This window comes from Aotus nancymaae, unplaced genomic scaffold (genome assembly GCF_030222135.1).
Source record: "Aotus nancymaae isolate 86718 unplaced genomic scaffold, 86718_ANA_hifiasm-v0.15.2.pri h1tg000011l, whole genome shotgun sequence".
NCBI classification, from domain to species: Eukaryota; Metazoa; Chordata; class Mammalia; order Primates; family Aotidae; genus Aotus; species Aotus nancymaae.
In genome coordinates, this window is record NW_026988422.1 from 88,976,243 (window position 1) to 88,995,733 (window position 19,491).

Consider the following 19,491-nt stretch of genomic DNA (forward strand, 5'->3'; position numbering starts at 1 on the left):
GTGGTGTCGTCTGTTAATATTATAGCATAAAAGTGATCAGCTCACCTCATGTCGTCTTCTTATCTCCACCAAGGATTTAGTCCCTGTGGCTGTGACATAGCTCTAGTCACAGAGGGAGGAGAGGTGGTTTGCTGAGTTGATGCTGCACTTCAGAGGAATTTAAACGACCCCTCACTTCACCCAGTCTATTTTCATAACTGCATGACCGCTGGGAGCGCCATCACCATTTCTCACATAATGGGAGTTGACTGTGCCGTGAAGGTAACAAGTAGATGTGCATTTAAAGCCTGGGTACATAAACTGCTGAATCAACAAAGCCTGCAGCCAATCGCATTCTGGTATCTTGTTTAATTAGCTGTGAATTTATTTTCAGTTGGTTAGTTCAAGTTCCCAAAATTCACTTTCTGCTAAAATAGTCAAGTACAATATTCGTGAGATATTAAAATTAAAAAAAAAACTAATCTGAGAACGAACCCAACTTCCAGGAGAGGTGAAAGTTACTTTGTGGTGAACAGTGAAGACAGGGCTGAGTACCGAGGTGGTGTTCACAGGTGTTTTATTTTGATTAGGGAAACTTGTATCCATCCCTTACATTTATTAGAAACTCCTACTGTGAACCTTGAACTAACATAATTAGTTAATGGATCACACAACAATGAAGCTGAAGGTTATTAAGCAGGAATTGCTACTACAACGTTAGCTTTCCTTTAGAACACATTCCTCTACCTGATGTGACATTAGCCCAGGTGTGCTGACAAGTGCTTGTCAGTTAACCGAAGACCAGGAAATGGGCACACATATGTCTGGAACAGGGCGTGACTTTGGGGCGCTTTGCAAACAAAGTGGCTTCGCACAAATTCTGGAAAACCCATAAGAATGGGCTAGTGAACGATCTCTTAGGAGCGACCATCTATCCCACATTCTTGGCTAATATAACAGGGTAAGTCAATGCTAAATGAAATAATGTGGAAGTTAAGGAAACTGCTGCACTGTGGCCTCAGCTCAGCACAGCGGCCTCCTCTCTCAGGGTTTCTGACACTCTCAGGATGTGGGTTGTCACACTGTGTCTCTCGCACAGTAATACATGGCTGTGTCCTCAGCCTTCAGGTTGCTGATCTGCAGATATGCTGTGCTGACCGAGGTGTCCATGGAGAAGACAAACCGTCCTGTGAAGCCCTGGGCATACGTTGGCTTTCCGGTGTAGGTGTTGATCCAGCCCATCCCCTCGAGCCCTTGTCCAGGGCCCTGTCGCACCCAGTTGATAGCGTAGCTACTGAAGGTGTATCCGGAAGCCTTGCAGGAGACCCTCACCGATGCCCCAGGCTGCTTCAGCTCTGGCCCAGACTGCACCAGCTGCACCTGGGAGTGGGCACCTGTGGGGAGGACACAGGAGTGGGTGAAGTCTCACTTGACTGGCCTGGTTTCTCCCTCAGTCCTGGGACTGGGGAGCCCCTAACCTGTAGCCGCTGCCACCAAGAAGAGGATCCTCCAGGTCCAGTCCATGGTGAGGAGCTGTGTTCTAGAGGCTTCTCTGAGGAGGGGTGTGGTTGTTGGGTGATGCTCTCAGGCACAGAGATCTCTATATTCACCTCAGTTATTTGCATATTCATGAAGGATGATATTTAATAGCCCAATTCCTGACCCAATATGAGAAAGAGCAAATAGATGACACATGGACGACACAGTTGTAGAAACTGAGGGTTCAAGCTGTAATCCTGTGAGAAGCCATGCATCCCCAACACATCCCTGAACTCTGCACTGACAGAACTTCCCCCATGGGGAACAGGCTCCCGCAGGACACGCACCTCACTTTGAACCCACATTTGAGTGTCTCAGGGGCAACTTGAACCATTTCTAGACTTTGATATGTGAATGTGTTATTTTGGGAATGAGTGTGTTATTCTGAAGTGGCACTTATAAATAAGAAAGAATCTCTTCCTGACCTGCTTACTGTTAAGCTATCTCGCAGAGTTTGAACTCCCCATTGTAAAAGTAGGTCTCATTACAACATCCAGTTTGACAAATATTCACAATTGAACAGGATATTTACATGAACATCAGCAGTCCTTGTGAAATACTTATTTTAGATATTTTTAAAGGAAGTCCTAGGACCTGAGAGGAACCCCTCCCCAGCCTCCTATCCTGTGCACCTGCTCTGGGCCAGCAGCCTGTGCTGCGTGTGTCCTGAGCGCCCCCTGCAGCCCAGCTCCCATCCTGCAAGGAGGTGACACAGTACACTCCTACCAGTGTCTCCAGCCCAGTATAAAGTGTCTGTGCCCAGGCCCAGAATTCTCCTTTAGTGACACCATATGCTTCACACACCATCTTTTGAAATAGTGAATTGGCCTTAGGAAACCCAGAAAATACTGCAGGGTAACCCTAAGAAAAGATCTCCTGCATCACCAGGGAGACCTTTCGTAGAGCTCAAGAGGCACTGAATCACTGGACACATGGTGAATCCAAAAACTCTTCAGCGTTTTGGGGGAGAGTCTTATTTCCTTTAAGGTCCTGCAGTTGATTCTTGCACCTGAGAATACCTACAAGTGCAGGTGCACACACACACACACACACACTTACACATTGCAGCTAATTTTTACATTAATTGGTCCCATGTTTGCCCCTCTTTCTGGTTTCCCTCTCATGAGAAGCACTCCCTACATTGACAGTAAGGCTGAGTATGTGTCTGCTTTCTTCAAACAGATGTGAAAAAAACAGAATGCCCTTGGGAAGTGCATGCACACTGAATTCACCTGGTCTCACTTTGGAATCCTGCAGATGCCCCAAGAAAATGAAATTTGAGGGCAATGAGGGTGAAATCAGTTTATTGTTACTGAAGTTACTGGTGTCAGCAGCTTCGCGTTTCTCTATTTTCCTTAACATTTATTTTTTTATTTTCCTCCTCATATTTAATCCATAATAAGTAACCTGGTGAGAATGTGATCTGGAATGCAGCAGCATGGCACGTACTTACAGTCACATTTTAATGCTGTAGTGGTCTCCTTTCTCTGGGCTGTGCCGTATACAGGAAGTCTCCAGGCGTGAAGCTGATTTTTGTTCTCTTCTGGTTGGAATATCAAGGTAAAATTTTCTTTTTTTTTTTTTTTTTAGAAAGAAAGAAAAAAAAAGAATTAAGAAGTAAAATTTTCTTAAATGTGGATCTATTGTCTAATTTTCCTCATTTTCCTGATAAAGTTAAGCTGCTGGTGTGGGCTTGTAAGGGGATGGGTTACCTTTCACCACAGCGATGAGGACCTAGAAATGCCCTTCCCCTGGTTTGTCTTTCTGAAGAGGGTCTGGGTGTATTTATCAGAGACTCAGTCTCCTGGTGATCGAGCCATTCAGAGATCTATGTGGACTCCCGCCCTGAGAACCTGGGGGTTCCTGGAGGAAAGGGTGATGAGAGCATGGGGCGTGGGGCTCCCGGGATCTCTCACCCTCATGCTAGTCCAGACACGCCCTTTATGTTCATTTAGTTCAGAATTTCATATAACAAACCACTCAGCCAAGCTCATTTAAATTATGCATACTCATTCTATATTAGAGCAGCAGCTGAGTATAATAATCACATTGAACTCAGACAAATCAGGTCCCAATCCAGTTTTTACTGCAGCTCAGAGCAGCTTTACTGACTCACTTCACTCGGAGGTTGTTTCTTCCCTGAATGAACTCTAAGGGCTGCTGAGGAGCCTCTGTGGGGTTGGATTTCTTTGTGTCGGCCTGTCATGCAGGGAATTCTGAATGAGGTAGACATTTACACTTAGATGGTAATTATTCCTAGTGTTGTGGACATGGCTGGCAGCCCTCAGTCCTGTTTCTTTCTTCTGTTCACCTGAGTGTCTGCAAGAATCCCATGAACCTCAGGACTCTCCTTCATGGATGGCTCTGAGGATTGTCAGTCAACTCACTGCTACAGACAGACAGAGCTAATGGAGGGTTCTCAGCTCACTGATATGTTGGGCCAGCAACATAGAACACATCTGAATATGAGACATTTTTGTCAATGCCAATCAATATTAATTTCAAGAGTCATGATTTTCAGTAAATTGGAGTGTAAAATATATATGATTCTTGGCAGTGGGTTCTCAAACTTAATTATTTGCCAAAGAAATGAGCTTACGATGGTTAAACAGAAGTTTCTTTGCCTGAGAAACTAGTCTTTTAAAATAAAGCAACTGAGAGGTGGTTTCCTGAATTCTTATGAAAATTTATCTGTTGGAGAGAATATATCAGGATAACTGGTCTCAAATAATTGAAAGAAACCTTGTAAGAAATTTTTAGCAACACAGCCATGAAATTCCAGTTAGTCAATTTTTTGGTTCATGTCTACAACTCAAGAAGCAGTTGAGAAATCTGCACGATTGGAAGCCTACTCCCACAGAGATGATTTCCCTGCTTGAAAAATAGACCAGCCTTCAAAAAGAGACTTTCCCATGAGATCCAGAACGAACACAGATTTATGTAACTTTATCACCTCCTGTGCACTCACACATCTGTGCTCCTCAGTTTGCAGACGGCCTATTGTGGGACCTTGTGACAGTGGGAGTTAATGCTTTTTAATAAACTCCATATATAATGTGTGTATCTCTATCTATCTATCTATCTATCTATCTATCTATCTATCTATCTATCATCTATCTATCTATCTACTTTTAGGTCTGTCCCTCTAAAGAACCCTAATACAATCTGAATTCATAAGAAATTTAAAAGAAATAGGTAAGTTTGTTTACTATGACAAGGGTTTCTACAGATTACTCACACGCACATATGCACAATGTAATGTCATTACAAATGTGTGAAATCCAGGGAGGTACTAAGTAGCTTCGGAAATAGTGTGGTCAGTAAGATTAAAGAATAAAGGAACTGCATGTCGGCGCTGGACTCCAGTTGATGATGTTCCACAAAAAAGCACAATTGTTGAACTAATTTACGCTCCCACCAGCAGTGTAAACGCCTTCCTGCGTCTCCACATCCTCCCCAGCGTCTGCTGTTTTCTGACTTTTTTTTTTGAGATAGAGTCTTGTTTTGTCACCAGGCGCCAGGCACAGTCTTGGCTCATTGCAACCTCCGCCTCCTGGGTTCAAGCAATTCTCCTGCCTCAGCCTCCCAAGTAGCTGAGACTACAGGCGCACACCACCACGCCCAGCTAATTTTTTTGTAATTTTTAGTAGAGATGGGTTTCACCATGTTGGCCACGATGGTCTTGGTCTCTTGACCTTGTGATCTACCTGCCTCAGCCTCCCAAAGTGCTGCGATTACAGGCGTGAGCCACCGCGCCCAGCTGTTTTCTGACTTTTTAATGATCATCATTATAACTGGCATGAGATGGTATCCCAATATAGTTTTGGTTTGCATTTCTCTAATAACCATTGATGATGAGCTTTTTAAAATATATTTGTTGGCTGAAGAAATGTCTCATTCTGAGAAGTGTCTGCTCACGTCCTTCACCCACTTTTTAGTGGGGTTTTTGGTGTTTTTACAAATTTGTTTAAGTTCTTTGTAGATTCTGGAAATTAGCACTTTCTCAGATGGATAGATTGAAATATGTTCTTCCATTCTGTAGGTTGCCTGCTCACTCTGATGATAGTTTCTTTTACTGTGCAGGATCTCTTTAGTTTAATTAGATCCCACTTGGCAATTTTGGCTTTTAACTCTTTAATCCATCTCGAGTGAACACCCATTTACAATTGCTACAGAGAGAATAAAATACCTAGGAATACAACTTGCATAGTATGTGACGGATCTCTTCCAGGAGAACTACAAACCACTGCTCAGGAAAATAAGAGAGGACACACACAAATGGAAACACATTCCATGCTCATGGATAGGAAGAATTAATATTGTGAAAATGACTATACTGCTCAAAGTAATGTATAGATTCAGTGCTACCCCAATCAAGCTACCACTGACTTTCTTAACAGAATTGGAAAAAAATACTACTCTAAATTTCATATGGAACGAAAAAAGAGCCCACATATCCAAGACAATATTAAGAAAAAAGAACAAAAAAAGCTGGAGGCATTTGTTCTGACTTCAAACTATACTACAAAGCTACAGTAACAGAAACAGCATGGTACTGGTACCAAAACAGAGATATAGACCAATGGAACAGAGGCCTCAGAAATAACACCAGACATCTACCACCATCTGATATTTGACAAACCTGACAAAAACAAGCAATGGGGAAAGATCCATATTTAATAAATGATGTCGGGAAAACTGGCTAGCCATATACAGAAGGCTTATTTCAATTAATATAATGAACTCCAGTTTCATCCATGTTGTTACAAATGACAAAATCTCATTCTTTTTATGGCATAATATTAATCCATATACTATATATACCACATTTTATTTATCTGTTTATCTGTTAATGGGCATTTAGGGTGCTTTCAAATTTTGAATATTATGAATAGTGTTATAACAGATATAATAGTGAAGAAAAATTTCTTTTTGGAGGTATAGACCAGCTGAAGGATTGCTGGATTATGAGATAACTGTATTATCAGGCTTTGAGGAAAGGCCCACCAATAGTTTATGGATGTTCCCATTTCTCCATATCCTCTCCAGCATGTTACTGCCTGGTTTTAGGATGAATGTCATTTTAAAATCAGATGCAATGATATTTCATTGTAGTTTTGTTTTGCATTTTTCTGATGATCATTGTTGTACAGTGCATTTTTATATGCCTGTTTTCAATTTGAAAGTCTTATTTTGAGAAATAATTATTGTCCACTTTTTATTCAGATAACTAGATTTTTTTCCTATGGAGTTGTTTGAGATCCTGGTATATCCTCATTATTAATCCTTTGTTAGATGGGTAGTAATGTCTTTTTACTTCACACTATGAGAGACATGATGTCACCATTCACAGGTGTCGATGGAAAAGAGTCATTTGTCAGTGTGGCTTTGGACAGCCTCTGCCTGATGTCTCTGAGAGTCTGTATTTCTTAAAATAACAACGGGATGTTATTCTGTACTCATTACTGGCACAGTGTCACTGTTTTGTGTCAAAAATGGATCCACAGTCTAATGTAATTATATTTGTTCCTATTTTCGGGGGCAGATTTGAGGTTTTTCATGACCCAGAATGTTATTTTCTTTTTGGAGAAAATGGGTCTAGCAATATTTTGCAGGCTGGCCATGAGATCCTGGGCTCAAGTGATCTTCCCACATTAACATCCTGACTAGTTGAAAATATAGGCACATGGCACAGTGTCCAGCTGATTATTCTTAAATTATGCTATTTCTCATTCTCTCTGCTAAACCAAGTGTTTTATTGCTCTCATGGAGCTCTCAGCTTTTCATTAATTACTTACAATAAAAATATATTATGTGCATAAGGAGAACTTTAAGGTAGAAATTATTCACATTTGACTGCAAATAAAGTCACAAAACTTAGAGAGTTCTGTATCTCTGTTTTTATGCCCTGCCTCTTTAACTATAAAAACGTAATAGCCTATGCCATGGTGCACACAAAATTATTCATGATCCTCAGTGTGACACTCTTGCTTCGAGAGCACAACACTGTATGGAAATAGTGGACTCATACAGTCTCACTGCATCTCTCGCAGGAAGCTCCCCAGAAGCTCTGCCACACGACTGAGCAGCGGTGAGAATCAATGGGGTCCCTCTGCTTTTGGTCTATAATGTATAGCATGGAAACTCTATCTTGTAAGTGAAGCTGGGAGGAGATACACATCCATCACATCACAGACTGTAATTTATTCTCCACCATAGAGATCTGACACCATGGCCTCATCTGAGATACGGGGGAGAGGAAGCACCATCAGTGAGTCAGTTCAGCTCAAGGGCAAGACTCTGTTATCCTGAGCTGAAAACAAGAGAGTAATGCTCGTCTCTTAAGTATGGTGGACCCTCACTGCCCTTCCTGAGACTTCATCAGTGTTTTAGTCTGTTTCAGCTGCTATAAGAGAACTCAATGGGTGGCTCAGAAATAACTTAATCATGTATTTCTGAATTCCCAAGGCTAGGAAGTTAAAGATCAAGATGCTTTTGGGATTGGTATCTGGCGAAGACCCAATTAATTATTCATGGAGGAGCATCATCCTACTCTGCCCTCACATGGTGGAAGGGGAGCCGGAAAACTCTGGATTTCCACGTGAGGGCACTAATGTTACTTATAAAGATGGCACCTCAACACCTCCCAAAAACATCTACTCACTTACCACAGGCCCCACCTGCTAACACCATCATGTTGGGTTTATTCCAACACAGACACTGTGGGGTTAATAAACATTCAATCATCGATCAATAGCTTTTATTTACTGTGTTTTCTTAGAACAATTTGCATTGATTTTGAATGGTTGAAATTTACATTTATTTTTACCAGATGTGGTTGTTTCAATGGAAAGCTTGGGGCTTCCTACACCATCACTCCTGTGTGTTTAAAGTTTCTTTAGTAGGTCCATAAGTATGTTAAATATTTTTCTGTTAAGCCGACTGCCATGATGGATTGACTTGTTCACCCTCTTTGATGTTATCATTGTTTGGAAGTGCACTTTTCTAGTGATTAATGCAGTGAATTCACCTGTTTTTTATTTGGCTTTATCAAGATATATTTCGATATATGTTAAACTGGGCAATTATTTCATATTTTTTTCCATGGTTTTAGATTTTGAGAAAAGCCCCTCTAACAGGGCGTGTTCTCATGTACAACTTGCCCTGGTTCCCACACACAGATCTGCACTCTACGAAGCCGGGGTCACCCTCCTGCCATCTGTGGGGCTCCCTCTCTGAACAGGGTTCTGTGGTCTCCACACTTCTTGGCCTGTCTGAGATCTCAGTTCCTTTTCCTCGACTTCAGATCTACCTGTTTCTGCCTGGAAAGTCTCTTAAGAAAGTAAGCATGGATTCGTCAGCGGGCTCCTCACGTTTAAGAAATTTCACTGTGTTTTAAAGCTATTTCCAGTGGAAAGATATATCTGGTTTCTGCGGTTACAATTTGTTTGAAAGTGATCATTTTGCACATATATATCAGAATCAATTTTATAATGTTTACCAATATTTATGTATATGTGTGTGTATATATACCCACGAAAATTGCAACTGTATTCCAGCATGTCCTGTACAATAAAGAAATAATTCTGCAGGACATCCTGGAACAGATGAATGTGAAAGTTACAATTGTTTGCAGTCTGCACACATTTTCATATGCCTTCCAATAAATTAAGAAAAACGTGTGTCCTGTATAAAAATCCGCAGCGTGTTAGCTCTGACAATGTGTCTTTCTCCCTCCACCTACAGGCAGAGCTATGGGCTTGGATCACGCATCTGGCTGCCGCTCTCTGATGTGCATGACATGGCTCATGTCGAAGCCCATGTCCTGTGCTCCATTCTCAGGAATAGAGTGAGCTCTGCACTCATCTGAGCCAGAGCCACTGCTGGGGGTCACGGGGGTTTCCTGAGGGGCAGCTTTGACTTGCAGAAGACTCAGTGATATTCCGGACTTTCTTAGCACAGTACAGAAATATAGGAAATTTCCACCCAATCCTCCTTCCCTCTCTCCTTCGCTCAGGGACAGGCTTCCGTCTTATGCCATCAGCTTCAAAGCCTCATTCACCCTCCAGGCATTGTCCCTCCAAAGGGTTGATGCCCTTCTTCCACATAATGCATGCAAACTTAAGCAACTACTGGAGATTTCTGCTCAGAAGACCAATGACACACATAGTTTAGCAAAATTATTATAACATGAGTCTGATTCTATGATCAAATTTAAAATATTAAGTATTAATATTGCATTGATTAATGTTAGTATTAAAATATTAATCAGTGTAAAATATAAAATATTGATCATGGTAATAATCGGTTTTGAGTGTCACCTTGACTGGAACATAATCTCAGTTACTGAATCAACACGAATTTAGGTGTTGCTCTGATGGTATACTACAGGTGTTATTAAAGCCTGTCATCACTTTTCTGTAAGTCAGGAGGATTGTCCTACGTGAATTTGGTCGGTCTGATTTAATCCTGGCAGAAGAGAAGATAATGGGACTCTGTGAGTTGGCTGCGGGACTTCCCAGGAATACCAGCCTGTCTTTCCTGGTGCCCAGCTGCATTGGCTCTGGCTGTGCCAGCCAGACCTCACAACTGCTGTCACACAGAGCCCACAGCACAACAAAGTGTCTGTCCTCAGCTCTCTCGAAAGTCACAGGTGAGGGTGGGGGCTCTGTGACTGGGTGAGAAGCACAGGGTCAGCTCTACATCACTATCCCATTTGAAGAAACGACTATTAGTGTCCACTTGCATTTCCCAAATGTGTCCACGCATAGAAGACAGCGGGGGCGTCAAGGCAATGGGGAATGAGAAACACCCCTCAGCCTGCCAAGTCCTGCAGCAGCCACAGCCTGAGCCATCCTAGAGAAAAGGGAAATGGAATAGCAGAGAAAGGGACAAATGGATTAGTTCTGAGCCAGATGTTCAGTTTTAAAGGACAATGAGGTTACTCTGAAAAATGTCAGGATTGTAAGGACCCTGGGCCTGGATGAGCCTCCCTCTTGGTTCCAATCTGAATCCCAGAGCCTGTTCCAGTCAGAGATTCCCACAGAGATGTGTGCCCTGAGTCTGAGTTCTCCTGGGCTTCCTCAGGACTCTGATTCTGGTGGCCAGGGGAGGGTCATTTCTGTACTCAGGGTGACACTTTGGCTTCTGTGGAGGTGAGGATGTGTCCCCCTGTTAAAAAAAATAAAGAAACACCAGGGGGAAAGGTTTCACATTCAGAGACATTAAATGTTAGTGCAGAATCATAAATCCAAAAGGTTCTCTGAGGAAACTTGATGGAGTCAGCCCCAGATGCTGACAGGAAGCCAGCCCTTAGCAGCCCCTGCACCTGCCCCGGAGACAGCCCCGTGCACAGGGCTCCTGACGTCCCCTGGTGGTCTCGGGGGCCCCTGCGGGAGGTTTGTGTCCGGGCTCACACTGACTTCCCCTCACTGTGTTTCTTTCGCACAGTAATAGACGGCCGTGTCCTCGGCTCTCAGGCTGTTCATTTGCAGATACAGCGAGTTCTTGGCGTTGTCTCTGGAGATGGTGAATCGGCCCTTCACGGCGTCTGCGTAGCTTGTGCCACTCCCATCAGTACTGATAGCTGAGACCCACTCCAGCCCCTTCCCCGGAGCCTGGCGGACCCAGCTCATGGCATAGCTACTGAAGGTGAATCCAGAGGCCGCACAGGAGAGTCTCAGGGACCCCCCAGGCTTTGCCAAGCCTCCCCCAGACTCCACCAGCTGCACCTCACACTGGACACCTGCAAACACAGACACACCCTGGTCAGAAAGTGCCACAAATATCCACGGTTTATCTCACTCTTATCACTCACACTCAATTTCAATAGATCTCCATGAATTACCTTTTAAAATAGCAACAAGGAAAACCCAGCTCAGCCCAGACTCCATGGTGAGTGCTGTGTGTGCCGTCCTGATCAGTGAGCAGAAACACCTGGGAATCCTGGGGCTGGGACTCCTCTCCCAGAGCTGCAGGGTCGGGGCTGCGCTGACTTTCATCAGCAGAGGGAGGGCCCTATTTGCATGTCTCCTGCTATATAGCGAGCTGTGGGCTGAGACGCGTAAAGAGGAAGCAGGGCCCCGAGCAGGTGAGGGTGTCCTGAGGAAACCTGGTGACTACACTGGGGTTTGAGAAAATGTGCTTATTGTCAAATTGCACCGTGAAGGAAACTTCGCACTGATCGCCTTGCTTCAGTTTTATCTATGTGTGAAAATTGTGTTCCGTAGGAGTCGACGTCTCTATTTACAGATGTGAAAGGAAGCCCACACATGGACGGGCTCCGTACGTATCTCAGAGTTCATGTCTGGGATGAGCAAGTGCTCGTGTCTGGGCCTGTGCTTCTCACCGCTGGCCCCGACTCCTCCCTTAGCCAACTCCAGGACAGAGCTGGACATGCCTAGCGAGGGTCGCAGAAGCCACTGCTTGATCAGAATAGATGTGATTTTGCTGCATTCTCCTGTTTACCTGAGACTATGGAGAGCACTAGGGTTCAGCTGGATCTCTGACAGTTAACATACTGGTATCTGTCTTTCTGCCACTCCCGCCTTGTCTAATACTCGACTTGTTTCGTTGTTATGAATTTTATACGCTTTGATTGACAGATTACACACTTTACATATTTAAAGTATAAAATTGATAATCATGATATAACTATTACCGTTATCAAGAAGGTGGACAAGTTAAATTACCTCAACTTTTCTTCTGTCCTTCTACATTTCCTTATCCTTCCTCCTTCCCTTCTTCCGACATATTCACAGACAACTACTAACCTTCTTTTATTTTGCTTTTTTCTATACTTTAAGTTCGGGGGTACACGTGCAGATTGTGCAGGATTGTTACCTAAGTATACACACACCACAGTAGATTGCTGCATCCATCCCTCGTCATCTACGTTAGGTATTTCTCCTAATGTTATTCCCTCCCCAATCCCCCCACCCCCTGTTTCCCCACCCCCAGTCCCCCCAAGCCCTCCCTGTGTCCATGTGTTCTCACTGTTCAACACCCACCTATGAGTGAGAACATGCAGTGTTTGGTTTTCTGTTCTTGTGTCAGTTTGCTGAGAATGATTGTTTCAAGCTTCATCCATATCCCTGCAAACGACATGAACTCATCCTTTTTTATGGGTGCATAGTATTCCATGTTGTGTATGTGCCACGTTTTCTTTATTCAGCCTATCATTGATGGGCATTTAGGTTGGTTCCAAGTCTTTGCTATTGTAAAAAGTGTCACAACGAACATACATATGCGTGTGTCTTTACAATATTATGATTTATAATCCTCTGGGTGTATACCCAGTAATGGGATTGCTGGGTCAATAGTATTTCTATTTCTAGATCCTTGAGGAATCTCCACACTGTCTTCCACAATGGTTGAACTAATTTACACTCCCACCAACAGTGTAAAAGTGTTCCTATTTTTCCACATCCTCTCCAGCATCTGTTGTCTCCAGATTTTTTAATGATAACCATTCTAACTGGCGTGAGATGGTATCTCAATGTGGTTTTGATTTGCGTTTCTCTAATGACCAGTGATGATGAGCATTTTTTCACATGTTTCTTTGCTGCATAAATGTCTTCTTTTGTAAAGTGTCTTCATGTCCTTTCCCCACTTTTGAATGGGCTTGTTTGTTTGTTTTCTTGTAAATCTGTTTTAGTTTTTTGTAGATTCTGGATATCAGCCCTTTGTCAGATGGGTAGATTGCAAAAATTTTTTCCCATTCTGTTGGGTTGCTGGTTCCCTCTAATGATTGTTTCCTTTGCTGTGCAGAAGCTCTGGAGTTTAGTTAGATCCCATTTGTCTATTTTGGCTTTTCTTCCCATTGCTTTTGATGTTTATTATACCCACTGTCCTACCAGACCCACAAAATGGACCTAGTAACTCGTTTGGAATTGTGGAGACCACTCGGTTTCTGCACCTCTCTTGCTGGGAGCTGCTTTCTGGAGCTGCCTCTTATTCAGCCATGTTGGGATCGACCATTCATTTTCTTTATAATTGGAACAGTCGCAAAAATCTTCCTTTCCCAAAGTGTCTGTCTGAAAGAATATGAGAGCCCACACTTCTGAAATGTGTCCAAGCCCAACTCTGTTATCCCCACTACAGAACTAAGAAATTACTCCGCAGGGGAAAGCCACCAAAACACGTATCCTAAAGGCACTGCAGCAACCCATCAGGAATGGAGATGGGAACAGAGGTCCCCACCAAAGTTTTACTGGGAAGCAGTTCCTGTGTTTCTTATGGAATCAGAGCCTTAGTCTGCAGGGCAGGGCAGTAGATCTGGAAGGTGATGACACAGGGGGAGAATACTGGAGCTGTGGGAGGGAACACCTCAGGGAAACTGGGATACTCTACCCCAGGGGAAGGGGATGAGGACACACAGACCAGCATCTAGAGAAGGGTCAGGAACAGTTGCAAGCTCACGCCCAGACTCAGGGTCACAATGCCTTCTTAGGAGTATGGACCTAGGAATACAGAGCCTTTAGTCTAATGCCTCGCACTGATTTAGAAATTGTCAGTAAATAGAACAACTGCGTGAACCTGAGGGAGCTGAGATTGTCTGGAGGACAGAACAAGGTGAAGAGACAAAGTCAAGTAGAAAAGACGAGGGAGATACCATTAGAAGATCTGTAGTCTCTGGTGGACGTAGAATAACAGACTTCAATTAGTTATGAAAATTTTGTGCCAGTCTTTAGTACTTTTATATAATAAAACACTCAGCCTCATCAATGGAGTCTTTTTATCCCCATAAGGGATGAGCGTCTTTGTGGGCATGTGGTGCAGTTCTAGTCATGAGGACAGGGAGATGGTCTGTTGAAGTGTTCCTAGTCCTTCAGAGGAGAGTTGCAAAAGTGTCTCTTCCCCACTTCCAGCCAACATTTAATACGTGTGTGTGACCCCTGGGAATGTTGTCACCATTCACTGCATGACGGGAGTCACCTGGGAAGCGAAGCTGACTTTCTGGATATATCAGTGTGGAAAATTGAGACTTGAAACTGCCTGGGCACGTGAGCTGTCAAATTATTCAGTCCTGGAGCCGCTCACATCCAGCTTCTTGGATGGGCCTAGTGGGCTGATACTGTCCACAGCGTCACCCGGCCTCCTACGCACTTTTCTGCCTCTTGCCTCTTCCCCAGACTGCACCGCCTGCACCTCACCCTGGACACCTACAAACATAGAGGCATTTTGGTAAGAAACTGTTGCATATAATCATGTGTTTTTCACTCATATCCACTCACACTCAATAGCTCTAGTTCTCCATTATTTGCCTTTTAAAATAGCAACAAGAAAAACCCAGCTCAGCCGTAACTCTATGGTGAGCCATCTGTGTTCAGAGCTGATTATCAAATCGAAATTCCTGGTAATGCTGGACTGGGGCTCTTCTCCAGAGCCGTAGGGCCAGGGCTGGGCTGGTTTTCATCAGGAGGGGAGGGTCCTATTTGTGCCTCCTCCGCTGTGGCAAACTCTGAGGTGGGCCTTTGAGGAGAGAGCAAAGCCCGGAGCAGACGTGAGAGTCCTGGAGGAGTGTAGTGCTGATGGCAGCATTTGGGAAACATAATTTCTTATTATGTGATTTTCCCATTGAAATTACTAAGCAATGATTATTTTATTTCTATTTTACATACTTGTAAAAATAGAAACATAACTGTATTAATCAACCTTAAGAGATATGAAGGAAGAAATAGGAAACAGTGAAAAGGGGAGACCTTTTCTCATCCACAAAGAATTCTTAGGAAGCCAGTGGGTTTAACCAACGCTATTGGACAGACTGACCTAATAGACATCTACAGAACCTTCCAGCCAAGAGCGGTGCAACGTGCATCCCAAGCACACAATAAACATTCTTCATGATAGGTTGCATGTTAGATAAAAAAGGAATTTCAAAATTAAAAAAATAATCATGGCAACTATTCTCTAACGTTTTCAAAAATTGGTGAGGCTCCAACCTTCTAAACTCTCTCTAAAAGGCTACAATAACCATATTACCAGTAACAGACAATGGCAAAAGAAGAAAGTTAAACTTCAAATATTATCAGTATATATAAATAAACTACCCCCAAGTAATAGTCAACTAAGTTCTAGAGGACTTTAAAAGGATCGTACACCGACTGGGTGCAGTGAGTCACACCTGTAATCCCAGCACTTTGGGAGGGTGAGGTGATGAGCCACCCGAGGTCAGGCATTTAAGACCAGCATGGCCAACATGTTAAACCTCATCTCTACTAAAAATACAAAAATTAGCCGGGTGTGGTGGTGCATGCCTGTAATCCCAGCTATTTGGGAAGCTCAGGCAGGAGAATCACTTGAGCCTGGGAGGCGGAGGTTGCAGAGAGCTGAGGTTGCACCACTGCACTCCAGCAACCTCAGATTTATTTTTGAGATGCACAGATGACTCAACATCCTCAAGTCAATACATTTCGTGTGCTTAGTTAAGAGAATAAAGAAAAAAAATCCCATTAACTTCTCACTAGACACAGTAAATAACATTTAAAAATCAAGATTTCATAATAAAAATCCTAAAAAGTAGGAACAAAAGAATACAACCTGTACATGATAAAAGTCATTATGAAAAGCCATATCTGTTATCATAATTAATAGTAAAATTAAAATATTTTGCTATAGTATCTGTAACAAGGCAAGAATAAACTCGAAGGCATTTTACTTCCAGATGTCAAAAGTAATTACAAAAGTAGAGTAATAAAAACAGGATGGGATAGGCATAAACATATATTGAGAGCTCAGAAATGAACTGATACACCGAGGGCAATCTGATTTTCAGCGTGAGAACCAACGATATACAATGGATAAACCAACGTCTCTCCCTGAGAGGGTGTTTGCAAAACCGGATTTACACATGCAAAGAGTTAGGAATTTTAGGTTAGAATAAACACAAAAATCAACTCTAAATGGGCTAAATAGTTAAATGCATAACCTGCAGTTGCACAATTTCCCTCACCCAAAAATACTGTTAACAGAGCTTTCCTATATTTCACATTGAAGGCACAGACAACAAGAGCAGATCTGAACGAGTGGATTCTGCAAATCATGGAAAAAATCACAACATACAAAATGGGAGAGTATAATTACAAGCCGCGCGTCTGAAAACGTGTCAATACCCGAAATACGAACGCAGCTTCTACAGCTCATTAGCAAAATCATAATTGCCTGATTGCAAAGTGTTCAGCTTTATACCTTAAAACATTTAAGAACATAGATCTCATGTGAAAGGTTCTTCTCGATGGGTAATGGTTCGTTTTCTGGTACCCGTGGTCAAGGTAAACTGTAGTTATCCAATCCAACATGAATGTAAGTGATGATGTGAACATTAAACCAGTCATCAGCTGACTCCGGGTTAGGTAGTTTGTTGCTGATAAAATGGTTGGGCCTGATTCCATCAGAGCAGAACTGGAGAACATGAAATTCCAGGTGGTTTGGCAGCTTCACCTCCCTCTGGGACTTCCAGCCTGTACTGATTGATGGAAGATCTTATGCTCATTGGATATCCCTAGCCATCTGCAAAAATAGTCATCCCCTATGCCTCACAAAACAGTGGCATGTTCATCTGTAGTTTGTCAACTCTGAATAACAGACAGAGACTCTAAAATACAACAGTATTTATCCAACAATGGATATTGCATTTGAAATATGTGTGGGTGCATTTGGGTTGGTAAAGGAAGATAAAGAATGAAGGCAAAATGAGGAGGGTTACTCAGCTGTTTTGAGACAATTATCCTGGGCTAGAAGGGTTAATAACAGGGATGACATTGGTGTGAGGTTAATAGGCAGTTGCTGGGTAGATACATTTGGAGAAGCAATTCTTTTAAGGTTATGGTGGCCTGGGCCAGGCACAGTAATCCCTGGATTTTGGGAGGCCGAGTCAGGTGTATCACCTGAGGTCAGGAGTTCGAGGCCAGCCTGACCAACATGGAGAAACCTCTATCTCTACTAAAACTACAAAATTGGCTGGGTGTGGTGGCGCATGCCTGTAATCCCAGCTGCTTCGGGGGCTGAGGCAGGAGAATCGCTTGAACCCAGGAGGTAGAGGTTTTGGTGAGCTGAGATTGCACCGTTGCAATCCAGCCTGGGCAACAAGGTAAAACTCCATTTCAAAAAAAAAAGACAAGAAAAGAAAAATAGAAAAGATTGTAGGGGCCTCTGTGCAAGGCTGTGGCTGTGCAGAGTCTATTTATGACTGTTCTTATTATCAGGAATATATGTGTTAGACCCTCCTTCATGGCCTTCCCCAGCTTCATTCATTGGGGTTTTAACACAAGTGGCTCCATTTTGATTCTGATACATTTCACACGCTCTTTCTAACACTACTTCTGAAGCAGATGACTCTGACAGTTCGCATAGAACAGGGTTAATTCCACATCCACACCCCATTTTGATCAAATAAGTTCATCCCCTTCACTGTTAACAGCCAATTGCTTTCCCAGATGAGTCTACACGCCACACAGTGGGGTCCTGAGCAAATGGGGAGAGAAGGGAGCCCCATCAGCCTCTCCCACGTGGCTGCAGGAGCCACAGCCTGAGCCCCACCTGCGCTCCAAGAAAATGCCTTGAGGCCTGGAATGTAGGCCACGGAGACCGTCTGTTTCTTCTTCAGGAAGCAGGAAAAAGAAATAAAAAAGGAATAACAAACACTCCGAAGGAAGAACGTGGAGTGGGAGCAGAGGAGCCCCAGGTCAGTGCTGATGCGATTGGCTTTAGTGTCAGGAGAAGAGTCAGACGTGAAACCTGTGAGGTTCTACACAACACCGAACCTGGCCCAGCCTCTCTGTCAGCTGTGATCTAACCTCTTAAGGACTGTTCTAGTCCGGGAATCTCCCTGAGGTTTCTGTCCTGGGTCTGATTGGAGAAGACTCACCAGGAGCCACAGAACTTCCTCAGGACGCGGATGCTGGTGACCACGGTTGAGGACTTTTCATCTCTGTAAGTGTCATCTGTATTTTGTGCATGTGAAAATAGGTCCACATGTTAAAATGATGTTTTTAAAAATATGTAGAGATGACTTTAGGAAACACAGAATTCTAAACTTAGAGAGGTTCCCTAGAGAAACTGTCAGAAGAAGATGAAGTCCCACATCCTGACAGGAAATCAGCCTCCAAGTGCACCTGCCTCTGGGGCGGACTCTGATCAGTGGCTCCTGAGCGCCCCCTGCAGCTCATTTCCCTACAGCGTTCCTGCAGGGGGTTTGTGTCTGGGCTCACACTGACTTCCCCTCACTGTGTCTGTCGCACAGTAATACACGGCCGTGTCCTCGGCTCTCAGGCTGTTCATTTGCAGATACAGCGAGTTCTTGGAATTGTCTCTGGAGATGGTGAATCGGCCCTTCACGGAGTCTGCGTAGTATGTGCTACCACCGGTACCAATAGCTGAGACCCACTCCAGGCCCTTCCCCGGAGCCTGGCGGACCCAGTCCATGCCATAGCTACTGAAGGTGAATCCAGAGGCTACACAGGAGAGTCTCAGGGACCCCCCAGGCTTTGCCAAGCCTCCCCCAGACTCCACCAGCTGCACCTCACACTGGACACCTGCAAACAAAAAGACATCCTTGTCAGAAATTGTTACACATATTTACTATTTATCTCAGTAATGTCCATTTACACTCATTTTTCTATTTTTCCATGAATTACCTTTCAAAATAGCAACAAGTAAAACCCAGCTCAGCACAAACTCCATGGTGAGTTCAGCCTCTGTGTTCAGTCGTGATCACCAAACGCAAACACCTGAAAATCCCAGGGCTGGGCTCCTCTCCCAGAGCTGCAGGGTCCGGGCTGGGCTGGTTTTCATCAGCAGAGGGAGGGCTCTATTTGCATGTCTCCTGCTATATAACAAGATCTGTGGTGAGAGGCGTGAGGAGAGAGCGGGACTCAGAGCATGGGACAGTGTCCTGGGGGAGATTTGTAATATTTGTTTCTTATTATAAGTTTGTTCTGTGATAAACCCTTAAAACCTATGAAAGTTATAATT

At 43.6% G+C, this 19,491-nt stretch overlaps 3 gene segments (V, D, J or C); all 3 read right to left on the reverse strand.

Annotated features, from left to right (window-relative positions):
• Positions 1 to 1,056: 1,056 nt before the first annotated feature.
• LOC135274210 (immunoglobulin heavy variable 7-4-1-like) lies at positions 1,057 to 1,566 on the reverse strand. The segment is given in 2 exon segments: positions 1,057 to 1,373; positions 1,458 to 1,566. Coding segments are annotated over 2 exon segments (363 nt in total).
• A 9,380-nt stretch (positions 1,567 to 10,946) lies between these two features.
• On the reverse strand, positions 10,947 to 11,422 carry LOC105714363 (immunoglobulin heavy variable 3-23-like). The segment is given in 2 exon segments: positions 10,947 to 11,263; positions 11,366 to 11,422. Coding segments are annotated over 2 exon segments (363 nt in total).
• A 7,268-nt stretch (positions 11,423 to 18,690) lies between these two features.
• On the reverse strand, positions 18,691 to 19,275 carry LOC105714357 (immunoglobulin heavy variable 3-23-like). The segment is given in 2 exon segments: positions 18,691 to 19,052; positions 19,155 to 19,275. Coding segments are annotated over 2 exon segments (408 nt in total).
• Between the last annotated feature and the right edge of the window lie 216 nt (positions 19,276 to 19,491).